The sequence below is a fragment of the Haliotis rufescens genome, unplaced genomic scaffold, assembly GCF_023055435.1.
Source record: "Haliotis rufescens isolate VD_foot unplaced genomic scaffold, xgHalRufe1.0.p SCAF_78, whole genome shotgun sequence".
Taxonomy (NCBI): domain Eukaryota; kingdom Metazoa; phylum Mollusca; class Gastropoda; order Lepetellida; family Haliotidae; genus Haliotis; species Haliotis rufescens.
In genome coordinates, this window is record NW_025964370.1 from 921,933 (window position 1) to 934,459 (window position 12,527).

General features: G+C 50.6%; 1 protein-coding gene across 8 annotated transcripts in view; it reads left to right on the top strand.

The window, feature by feature from the left end:
* The window catches only part of LOC124119790 (protein NO VEIN-like), an 87,323-nt gene that overhangs the window by 59,301 nt on the left and 15,495 nt on the right, over positions 1-12,527 (top strand). For all 8 annotated transcript variants that reach the window (XM_046482424.2, XM_046482433.2, XM_046482428.2 and 5 more), the window contains one exon: positions 6,734-6,981. In XM_046482424.2, coding sequence (XP_046338380.2) covers positions 6,734-6,981 — 248 coding nt within the window. The remainder of the gene's footprint in view (positions 1-6,733; positions 6,982-12,527) is intronic.

Here is a 12,527-nt window from a genome sequence, read left to right on the forward strand (position 1 = left end):
ACGAGTGGACACTCAGTGTGTGGTCTACAATCAGTTGTGACAGTGTCCCACGAGTGGACCCTCAGTGTGTGGTCTACAGTCGGTTGTGACAGTGTCCCACAAGTGGATCCTGAGTGTGTGGTCTACAGTCGGTTGTGACAGTGTCCCACGAGTGGACCCCTAGTGTGTGGTCTACAGTCTGTTGTGACAGTGTCCCATCAGTGGACCCTTAGTGTGTGGTCTACAGTCTGTTGTGACAGTGTCCCACGAGTGGACCCTGAGTGTGTGGTCTACAGTCTGTTGTGACAGTGTCCCATCAGTGGACCCTTAGTGTGTGGTCTACAGTCTGTTGTGACAGTGTCCCAGGAGTGGACCCTGAGTGTGTGGTCTACAGTCGGTTGTGACAGTGTCCCATGAGTGGACCCTGAGTGTGTGGTCTACAATCAGTTGTGACAGTGTCCCACGAGTGGACCTCTAGTGTGTGGTCTACAATCAGTTGTGACAGTGTCCCATGAGTGGACCCTCAGTCTGTGGTCTACAGTCGGTTGTGAAAGTGTCCCACGAGTGGACCCCTAGTGTGTGGTCTACAATCAATTGTGACAGTGTACCACGAGTGGACCCTGAGTGTGTGGTCTACAGTCGGTTGTGACAGTGTCCCATGAGTGGACCCTGAGTGTGTGGTCTACAGTCGGTTGTGACAGTGTCCCACGAGTGGACCCTGAGTGTGTGGTCTACAGTCTGTTGTGACAGTGTCCCAGGAGTGGACCCTGAGTGTGTGGTCTACAGTCGGTTGTGACAGTGTCCCATGAGTGGACCCTGAGTGTGTGGTCTACAATCAGTTGTGACAGTGTCCCACGAGTGGACCCCTAGTGTGTGGTCTACTGTCGGTTGTGACAGTGTCCCACGAGTGGACACTCAGTGTGTGGTCTACAATCAGTTGTGACAGTGTCCCACGAGTGGACCCTCAGTGTGTGGTCTACAGTCGGTTGTGACAGTGTCCCACAAGTGGATCCTGAGTGTGTGGTCTACAGTCGGTTGTGACAGTGTCCCACGAGTGGACCCCTAGTGTGTGGTCTACAGTCTGTTGTGACAGTGTCCCATCAGTGGACCCTTAGTGTGTGGTCTACAGTCTGTTGTGACAGTGTCCCACGAGTGGACCCTGAGTGTGTGGTCTACAGTCTGTTGTGACAGTGTCCCATCAGTGGACCCTTAGTGTGTGGTCTACAGTCTGTTGTGACAGTGTCCCACGAGTAGACCCTGAGTGTGTGGTCTACAGTCTGTTGTGACAGTGTCCGCCGAGTGGACCCCTAGTGTGTGATCTACAGTCGGTTGTGACAGTGTCCCATGAGTAGACCCTCAGTGTGTGGTCTACAGTCGGTTGTGACAGTGTCCCACGAGTGGACCCTCAGTGTGTGGTCTACAATCAGTTGTGACAGTGTCCCACGAGTGGACCCTCAGTGTGTGGTCTACAGTCGGTTGTGACAGTGTCCCACGAGTGGACCCTGAGTGTGTGGTCTACAATCAGTTGTGACAGTGTCCCACGAGTGGCCCCTCAGTGTGTGATCTACAGTCTGTTGTGACAGTGTCCCATGAGTGGACCCCTAGTGTGTGGTCTACAATCAGTTGTGACAGTGTCCCATGAGTGGACCCTGAGTGTGTGGTCTATGGTCAGTTGTGACAGTGTCCCACGAGTGGACCCCTAGTGTGTGGTCTACAGTCAGTTGTGACAGTGTCCCATGAGTGGACCCCTAGTGTGTGGTCTACAATCAGTTGTGACAGTGTCCGGCGAGTGGACCCTGAGTGTGTGGTCTACAATCAGTTGTGACAGTGTCCCATGAGTGGACCCTGAGTGTGTGGTCTACAATCAGTTGTGACAGTGTCCCACGAGTGGACCCTGAGTGTGTGGTCTACAGTCGGTTGTGACTGTGTCCCACGAGTGGACCCTCAGTGTGTGGTCTACAGTCTGTTGTGACTGTGTCCCACGAGTGGACCCTCAGTGTGTGGACTACAGTCTGTTGTGACAGTGTCCCAGGAGTGGACCCTGAGTGTGTGGTCTACAGTCTGTTGTGACAGTGTTCCACGAGTGGACCCTTAGTGTGTGGTCTACAGTCAGTTGTGACAGTGTCCCACGAGTGGACCCTGAGTGTGTGGTCTACAGTCTGTTGTGACAGTGTCCCATCAGTGGACCCTTAGTGTGTGGTCTACAGTCTGTTGTGACAGTGTCCCACGAGTGGACCCTGAGTGTGTGGTCTACAGTCGGTTGTGACAGTGTCCCATGAGTAGACCCTCAGTGTGTGGTCTACAGTCTGTTGTGACAGTGTCCCACGAGTGGACCCTCAGTGTGTGGTCTACAATCAGTTGTGACAGTGTCCCACGAGTGGACCCTCAGTGTGTGGTCTACAGTCGGTTGTGACAGTGTCCCACGAGTGGACCCTCAGTGTGTGGTCTATGGTCAGTTGTGACAGTGTCCCACGAGTGGACCCCTAGTGTGTGGTCTACAGTCAGTTGTGACAGTGTCCCATGAGTGGACCCCTAGTGTGTGGTCTACAATCAGTTGTGACAGTGTCCGGCGAGTGGACCCTGAGTGTGTGGTCTACAATCAGTTGTGACAGTGTCCCATGAGTGGACCCTGAGTGTGTGGTCTACAATCAGTTGTGACAGTGTCCCGGGAGTGGACCCTGAGTGTGTGGTCTACAGTCGGTTGTGACTGTGTCCCACGAGTGGACCCTCAGTGTGTGGTCTACAGTCTGTTGTGACTGTGTCCCACGAGTGGACCCTCAGTGTGTGGACTACAGTCAGTTGTGACAGTGTCCCAGGAGTGGACCCTGAGTGTGTGGTCTACAGTCTGTTGTGACAGTGTTCCACGAGTTGACCCTTAGTGTGTGGTCTACAGTCAGTTGTGACAGTGTTCTACGAGTAGACCCTGAGTGTGTGGTCTACAATCAGTTGTGACTGTGTCCCACGAGTGGACCCTGAGTGTGTGGTCTACAGTCTGTTGTGACAGTGTCCCATCAGTGGACCCTTAGTGTGTGGTCTACAGTCGTTTGTGACAGTGTCCCACGAGTGGACCCTGAGTGTGTGGTCTACGGTCAGTTGTGACAGTGTCCCATGAGTGGACCCTGAGTGTGTGGTCTACAGTCTGTTGTGACAGTGTCCCACGAGTGGACCCTGAGTGTGTGGTCTGCAGTCTGTTGTGACAGTGTCCCACAAGTGGACCCTGAGTGTGTGGTCTACAGTCGGTTGTGACAGTGTCCCATGAGTGGACCCTGAGTGTGTGGTCTACAATCAGTTGTGACAGTGTCCCACGAGTGGACCCCTAGTGTGTGGTCTACAATCATTTGTGACAGTGTCCCACGAGTGGACCCTCAGTGTGTGGTCTACAGTCGGTTGTGACAGTGTCCCACGAGTGGACCCTCAGTGTGTGGTCTACAGTCGGTTGTGACAGTGTCCCATGAGTGGACCCTGAGTGTGTGGTCTACAGTCGGTTGTGACAGTGTCCCACGAGTGGACCCTTAGTGTGTGGTCTACAGTCGGTTGTGACTGTGTCCCACGAGTAGACCCTCAGTGTGTGGTCTACAATCAGTTGTGACAGTGTCCCATGAGTGGACCTTCAGTGTGTGGTCTACAGTCGGTTGTGACAGTGTCCCACGAGTGGACCCTGAGTGTGTGGTCTACAGTCTGTTGTGACTGTGTCCCACGAGTGGACCCTCAGTGTGTAGTCTACAGTCAGTTGTGACAGTGTCCCACGAGTGGACCCTCAGTGTGTGATCTACAATCGGTTGTGACAGTGTTCCACGAGTGGACCCTGAGTGTGTGGTCTACAGTCGGTTGTGACAGTGTCCCACGAGTAGACCCTGAGTGTGTGGTCTACAGTCTGTTGTGACAGTGTCCCATGAGTGGACCCTCAGTGTGTGGTCTACAGTCGGTTGTGACAGTGTCCCATGAGTGGACCCCTAGTGTGTGGTCTACAGTCGGTTGTGACAGTGTCCCACGAGTGGACCCTCATTGTGTGGTCTACAGTCGGTTGTGACAGTGTCCCACGAGTGGCCCCCCAGTGTGTGGTCTACAGTCTGTTGTGACAGTGTCCCACGAGTGGACCCCTAGTGTGTGGTCTACAGTCTGTTGTGACAGTGTCCCATCAGTGGACCCTTAGTGTGTGGCCTACAGTCTGTTGTGACAGTGTCCCACGAGTGGACCCTGAGTGTGTGGTCTATAGTCTGTTGTGACAGTGTCCCACGGGTGGACCCCTAGTGTGTGGTCTACTGTCAGTTGTGACAGTGTCCCACGAGTAGACCCCCAGTGTGTGGTCTACAGTCAGTTGTGACAGTGTCCCACGAGTGGACCCTCAGTGTGTGGTCTACAGTCGGTTGTGACTGTGTCCCACGAGTAGACCCTGAGTGTGTGATCAACAATCAGTTGTGACAGTGTCCCACGAGTAGACCCTCAGTGTGTGGTCTACAATCAGTTGTGACAGTGTCCCACGAGTGGACCCTCAGTGTATGGTCTACAGTCGGTTGTGACAGTGTCCCACGAGTGGACCCTCAGTGTGTGGTCTACAGTCTGTTTTGACAGTGTCCCACGAGTGGACCCTGAGTGTGTGGTCTACAGTCAGTTGTGACTGTGTCCCACGAGTGGACCCTCAGTGTGTGGTCTACAGTCGGTTGTGACTGTGTCCCACGAGTAGACCCTCAGTGTGTGGTCTACAATCAGTTGTGACAGTGTCCCATCAGTGGACCCCCAGTGTGTGGTCTACAGTCGGTTGTGACAGTGTCCCACGAGTGGACCCTCATTGTGTGGTCTACAGTCGGTTGTGACAGTGTCCCACGAGTAGACCCTGAGTGTGTGGTCTACAGTCGGTTGTGACAGTGTCCAACGAGTGGACCCTCAGTGTGTGGTCTACAGTCTGTTGTGACAGTGTCCCACGAGTGGACCCTGAGTGTGTGGTCTATAGTCTGTTGTGACAGTGTCCCACGAGTGGACCCCTAGTGTGTGGTCTACTGTCAGTTGTGACAGTGTCCCACGAGTAGACCCCCAGTGTGTGGTCTACAGTCAGTTGTGACAGTGTCCCACGAGTGGACCCTCAGTGTGTGGTCTACAGTCGGTTGTGACTGTGTCCCACGAGTAGACCCTGAGTGTGTGATCAACAATCAGTTGTGACAGTGTCCCACGAGTAGACCCTCAGTGTGTGGTCTACAATCAGTTGTGACAGTGTCCCACGAGTGGACCCTCAGTGTATGGTCTACAGTCGGTTGTGACAGTGTCCCACGAGTGGACCCTCAGTGTGTGGTCTACAGTCTGTTTTGACAGTGTCCCACGAGTGGACCCTGAGTGTGTGGTCTACAGTCAGTTGTGACTGTGTCCCACGAGTGGACCCTCAGTGTGTGGTCTACAGTCGGTTGTGACTGTGTCCCACGAGTAGACCCTCAGTGTGTGGTCTACAATCAGTTGTGACAGTGTCCCATCAGTGGACCCCCAGTGTGTGGTCTACAGTCGGTTGTGACAGTGTCCCACGAGTGGACCCTCAGTGTGTGGTCTACAGTTGGTTGTGACAGTGTCCCACGAGTAGACCCTGAGTGTGTGGTCTACAGTCGGTTGTGACAGTGTCCAACGAGTGGACCCTCAGTGTGTGGTCTACAGTCTGTTGTGACAGTGTCCCACGAGTGGACCCTTAGTGTGTGGTCTACAGTCAGTTGTGACAGTGTCCCACGAGTCGACGCCAAGTGTGTGGTCTACAGTCGGTTTTGACAGTGTCCCACGAGTGGACCCTGAGTGTGTGGTCTACAGTCGGTTGTGACAGTGTCCCATGACTAGACACTCAGTGTGTGGTCTACTGTCGGTTGTGACGGTGTCCCATGAGTGGACCCCAAGTGTGTGGTCTACAGTCGGTTGTGACGGTGTCCCATGAGTGGACCCCAAGTGTGTGGTCTACAGTCGGTTTTGACAGTGTCCCACGAGTGGACCCCAAGTGTGTGGTCTACTGTCGGTTGTGACAGTGTCCCATGAGTGGACCCTCAGTGTGTGGTCTACAGTCTGTTGTGACAGTGTCCCACGAGTGGACCCTGAGTGTGTGGTCTACAGTCTGTTGTGACAGTGTCCCACCAGTGGACCCTGAGTGTGTGGTCTACAGTCGGTTGTGACAGTGTCCCATGAGTAGACCCTGAGTGTGTGGTCTACAGTCAGTTGTTACAGTGTCCCAAGTGTGGACCCTCAGTGTGTGGTCTACAGTCAGTTGTGACAGTGTCCCAGGAGTGGACCCCTAGTGTGTGGTCTACAGTCGGTTGTGACAGTGTCCCAAGTGTGGACCCTCAGTGTGTGGTCTACAGTTGGTTGTGACAGTGTTCCACGAGTAGACCCTCAGTGTGTGGTCTGCAGTCGGTTGTGACAGTGTTCCACGAGTAGACCCTTAGTGTGTGGTCTACAGTTGGTTGTGACAGTGTTACCACATCCTACTCCAGAATACAGTGATGTCTCTACAGACCAGTACTTAGTGCAGTGGGGTAGCCCAGTGATTAAAGAGTTCGCTTGTCGTGCCGAGGGCCCGGGTTTCGATTCCCTACATGGGTACATTATGTGAAACCCATTTCTGGTGTATCTGCCGTGATTTGGCTGGAATATTGCTAAGAGTGGTGTAAAACAATACTCTCTCACTTAGTGCAGAGTAGTGTCGAGTAGTTGGATCTGGGTATATCACTGTGTTCATGGATGAAGTGAGGCTTTCACACTCCTCCATCAATTATGTTTCCATCTTCTTCAGATCAGCCAAAACATGACCCCGAAGAAATCACATCGTTTGTGGGACTGTTTAAGATAGCGACACTGAGTTCGTGTGTGCACACAGAAGAGATCACAGAGATGATGGCACAGTGTCCACGCCTGCAGCGGCACTGCCACCTCACGGTGCCCCACATACAGGCCTACCTCTACAACTACGACGACATCTACAGGGAGTTGGTGGACCAGAGGGACATCGTCACCAACCTCAAGATCATCAGCTTCAACCAGGTAACTTTGTGCTTCGTATTAGAGACAATTTTGTGGATTGGGTGGTCAGAGGACTTTGTCCCCAGCAACCTGTAATTCTCATTAGAGACAACTTCTGTGGATTGAGTGGGCAGAGGACTTTGTCCCCAGCAACCTGTCCTTTTCATTAGAGGCCACTTTGTGGATTGAGTGGTCAGAGGACCCCAGCAACCTGTACTTCGCATTAGGGACAACTTTGTGGATTGAGTGGTCAGAGGACTTTGTCCCCAGCAACCTGTCCTTTTCATTAGGGACAACTTTGTGGATTGAGTGGTCAGAGGATTTTGTCCCCAGCAACCTGTCCTTTTCATTAGAGGCCACTTTGTGGATTGAGTGGTCAGAGGACTTTGTCCCCAGCAACCTGTACTTCTCATTAGAGACAACTTTGTGGATTGAGTGGTCAGAGGACTTTGTCCCCAGCAACCTGTACTTCTCATTAGAGACAACTTTGTGGATTGAGTGGTCAGAGGATTTTGTCCCCAGCAACCTGTCCTTTTCATTAGAGGCCACTTTGTGGATTGAGTGGTCACAGGACTTTGTCCCCAGCAACCTGTACTTCTCATTAGAGACAACTTTGTGGATTGAGTGGTCAGAAGACTTTGTCCCCAGCAACCTGTACTTCTCATTAGAGACAACTTTGTGGATTGAGTGGTCAGAGGACTTTGTCCCCAGCAACCTGTCCTTTTCATTAGAGACAACTTTGTGGATTGGGTGGTCAGAGGACTTTGTCCCCAGCAACCTGTCCTTTTCATTAGGGACAACTTTGTGGATTGAGTGGTCAGAGGACTTTGTCCCCAGCAACCTGTACTTCTCATTAGAGACAACTTTGTGGATTGAGTGGTCAGAGGATTTTGTCCCCAGCAACCTGTCCTTTTCATTAGAGGCCACTTTGTGGATTGAGTGGTCAGAGGACTTTGTCCCCAGCAACCTGTACTTCTCATTAGAGACAACTTTGTGGATTGAGTGGTCAGAGGACTTTGTCCCCAGCAACCTGTACTTCTCATTAGAGACAACTTTGTGGATTGAGTGGTTTAGAGGACTTTGTCCCCAGCAACCTGTCCTTTTCATTAGAGGCCACTTTGTGGATTGAGTGGTCAGAGGACTTTGTCCCCAGCAACCTGTACTTCTTATTAGAGACAACTTTGTGGATTGAGTGGTCAGAGGACTTTGTCCCCAGCAACCTGTACTTCTCATTAGAGACAACTTTGTGGATTGAGTGGTCAGAGGATTTTGTCCCCAGCAACCTGTCCTTTTCATTAGAGGCCACTTTGTGGATTGAGTGGTCACAGGACTTTGTCCCCAGCAACCTGTACTTCTCATTAGAGACAACTTTGTGGATTGAGTGGTCAGAAGACTTTGTCCCCAGCAACCTGTACTTCTCATTAGAGACAACTTTGTGGATTGAGTGGTCAGAGGACTTTGTCCCCAGCAACCTGTCCTTTTCATTAGAGACAACTTTGTGGATTGGGTGGTCAGAGGACTTTGTCCCCAGCAACCTGTCCTTTTCATTAGAGACAACTTTGTGGATTGAGTGGTCAGAGGACTTTGTCCCCAGCAACCTGTCCTTTTCATTAGAGACAACTTTGTGGATTGAGTGGTCAGAGGACTTTGTCCCCAGCAACCTGTCCTTTTCATTAGAGACAACTTTGTGGATTGAGTGGTCAGAGGACTTTGTCTCCAGCAACCTGTCCTTTTCATTAGAGACAACTTTGTGGATTGAGTGGTCAGAAGACTTTGTCCCCAGCAACCTGTCCTTTTCATTAGAGACAACTTTGTGGATTGAGTGGTCAGAGGACTTTGTCCCCAGCAACCTGTACTTCTCATTAGAGACAACTTTGTGGATTGAGTGGTCAGAGGACTTTGTCCCCAGCAACCTGTCCTTTTCATTAGAGACAACTTTGTGGATTGAGTGGTCAGAGGACTTTGTCCCCAGCAACCTGTCCTTTTCATTAGAGACAACTTTGTGGATTGGGTGGTCAGAGGACTTTGTCCCCAGCAACCTGTCCTTTTCATTAGAGACAACTTTGTGGATTGAGTGGTCAGAGGACTTTGTCCCCAGCAACCTGTCCTTTTCATAAGAGACAACTTTGTGGATTGAGTGGCCAGAGGACTTTGTCCCCAGCAACCTGTCCTTTTTATTGGAGACAACTTTGTGGATTGAGTGGTCAGAGGACTTTGTCCCCAGCAACCTGTCCTTTTCATTAGAGACAACTTTGTGGATTGAGTGGTCAGAGGACTTTGTCCCCAGCAACCTGTACTTCTCATTAGAGACAACTTTGTGGATTGAGTGGTCAGAGGATTTTGTCCCCAGCAACCTGTCCTTTTCATTAGAGGCCACTTTGTGGATTGAGTGGTCAGAGGACTTTGTCCCCAGCAACCTGTACTTCTCATTAGAGACAACTTTGTGGATTGAGTGGTCAGAGGACTTTGTCCCCAGCAACCTGTACTTCTCATTAGAGACAACTTTGTGGATTGAGTGGTTTAGAGGACTTTGTCCCCAGCAACCTGTCCTTTTCATTAGAGACAACTTTGTGGATTGAGTGGTCAGAGGACTTTGTCCCCAGCAACCTGTCCTTTTCATTAGAGGCCACTTTGTGGATTGAGTGGTCAGAGGACCCCAGCAACCTGTACTTCGCATTAGGGACAACTTTGTGGATTGAGTGGTCAGAGGACTTTGTCCCCAGCAACCTGTCCTTTTCATTAGGGACAACTTTGTGGATTGAGTGGTCAGAGGATTTTGTCCCCAGCAACCTGTCCTTTTCATTAGAGGCCACTTTGTGGATTGAGTGGTCAGAGGACTTTGTCCCCAGCAACCTGTACTTCTCATTAGAGACAACTTTGTGGATTGAGTGGTCAGAAGACTTTGTCCCCAGCAACCTGTACTTCTCATTAGAGACAACTTTGTGGATTGAGTGGTCAGAGGACTTTGTCCCCAGCAACCTGTCCTTTTCATTAGAGACAACTTTGTGGATTGGGTGGTCAGAGGACTTTGTCCCCAGCAACCTGTCCTTTTCATTAGAGACAACTTTGTGGATTGAGTGGTCAGAGGACTTTGTCCCCAGCAACCTGTCCTTTTCATTAGAGACAACTTTGTGGATTGGGTGGTCAGAGGACTTTGTCCCCAGCAACCTGTCCTTTTCATTAGAGACAACTTTGTGGATTGAGTGGTCAGAGGACTTTGTCCCCAGCAACCTGTACTTCTCATTAGAGACAACTTTGTGGATTGAGTGGTCAGAGGACTTTGTCCCCAGCAACCTGTCCTTTTCATTAGAGACAACTTTGTGGATTGAGTGGTCAGAGGACTTTGTCCCCAGCAACCTGTCCTTTTCATTAGAGACAACTTTGTGGATTGAGTGGTCAGAGGACTTTGTCCCCAGCAACCTGTCCTTTTCATTAGAGACAACTTTGTGGATTGAGTGGTCAGAGGACTTTGTCCCCAGCAACCTGTACTTCTCATTAGAGACAACTTTGTGGATTGAGTGGTCAGAGGACTTTGTCCCCAGCAACCTGTCCTTTTCATTAGAGGCCACTTTGTGGATTGAGTGGTCAGAGGACCCCAGCAACCTGTACTTCGCATTAGGGACAACTTTGTGGATTGGGTGGTCAGAGGCCTTGTCCCCAGCAACCTGTCCTTTTCATAAGAGACAACTTTGTGGATTGAGTGGCCAGAGGACTTTGTCCCCAGCAACCTGTCCTTTTTATTGGAGACAACTTTGTGGATTGAGTGGTCAGAGGACTTTGTCCCCAGCAACCTGTCCTTTTCATTAGAGGCCACTTTGTGGATTGAGTGGTCAGAGGACTTTGTCCCCAGCAACCTGTCCTTTTCATTAGAGACAACTTTGTGGATTGAGTGGTCAGAGGACTTTGTCCCCAGCAACCTGTACTTCGCATTAGGGACAACTTTGTGGATTGGGTGGTCAGAGGACTTTGTCCCCAGCAACCTGTCCTTTTCATAAGAGACAACTTTGTGGATTGAGTGGCCAGAGGACTTTGTCCCCAGCAACCTGTCCTTTTTATTGGAGACAACTTTGTGGATTGAGTGGTCAGAGGACTTTGTCCCCAGCAACCTGTCCTTTTCATTAGAGACAACTTTGTGGATTGAGTGGTCAGAGGACTTTGTCCCCAGCAACCTGTACTTCTCATTAGAGACAACTTTGTGGATTGAGTGGTCAGAGGACTTTGTCCCCAGCAACCTGTCCTTTTCATTAGAGACAACTTTGTGGATTGAGTGGTCAGAGGACTTTGTCCCCAGCAACCTGTCCTTTTCATTAGAGACAACTTTGTGGATTGAGTGGTCAGAGGACTTTGTCTCCAGCAACCTGTCCTTTTCATTAGAGACAACTTTGTGGATTGAGTGGTCAGAGGACTTTGTCCCCAGCAACCTGTCCTTTTCATTAGAGACAACTTTGTGGATTGAGTGGTCAGAGGACTTTGTCCCCAGCAACCTGTACTTCTCATTAGAGACAACTTTGTGGATTGAGTGGTTTAGAGGACTTTGTCCCCAGCAACCTGTCCTTTTCATTAGAGACAACTTTGTGGATTGAGTGGTCAGAGGACCCCAGCAACCTGTACTTCGCATTAGGGACAACTTTGTGGATTGAGTGGTCAGAGGACTTTGTCCCCAGCAACCTGTCCTTTTCATTAGAGGCCACTTTGTGGATTGAGTGGTCAGAGGACCCCAGCAACCTGTACTTCGCATTAGGGACAACTTTGTGGATTGAGTGGTCAGAGGACTTTGTCCCCAGCAACCTGTCCTTTTCATTAGGGACAACTTTGTGGATTGAGTGGTCAGAGGATTTTGTCCCCAGCAACCTGTCCTTTTCATTAGAGGCCACTTTGTGGATTGAGTGGTCAGAGGACTTTGTCCCCAGCAACCTGTACTTCTCATTAGAGACAACTTTGTGGATTGAGTGGTCAGAGGACTTTGTCCCCAGCAACCTGTACTTCTCATTAGAGACAACTTTGTGGATTGAGTGGTCAGAGGATTTTGTCCCCAGCAACCTGTCCTTTTCATTAGAGGCCACTTTGTGGATTGAGTGGTCAGAGGACTTTGTCCCCAGCAACCTGTACTTCTCATTAGAGACAACTTTGTGGATTGAGTGGTCAGAGGACTTTGTCCCCAGCAACCTGTACTTCTCATTAGAGACAACTTTGTGGATTGAGTGGTTTAGAGGACTTTGTCCCCAGCAACCTGTCCTTTTCATTAGAGACAACTTTGTGGATTGAGTGGTCAGAGGACTTTGTCCCCAGCAACCTGTCCTTTTCATTAGAGGCCACTTTGTGGATTGAGTGGTCAGAGGACCCCAGCAACCTGTGCTTCGCATTAGGGACAACTTTGTGGATTGAGTGGTCAGAGGACTTTGTCCCCAGCAACCTGTCCTTTTCATTAGGGACAACTTTGTGGATTGAGTGGTCAGAGGATTTTGTCCCCAGCAACCTGTCCTTTTCATTAGAGGCCACTTTGTGGATTGAGTGGTCAGAGGACTTTGTCCCCAGCAACCTGTACTTCTCATTAGAGACAACTTTGT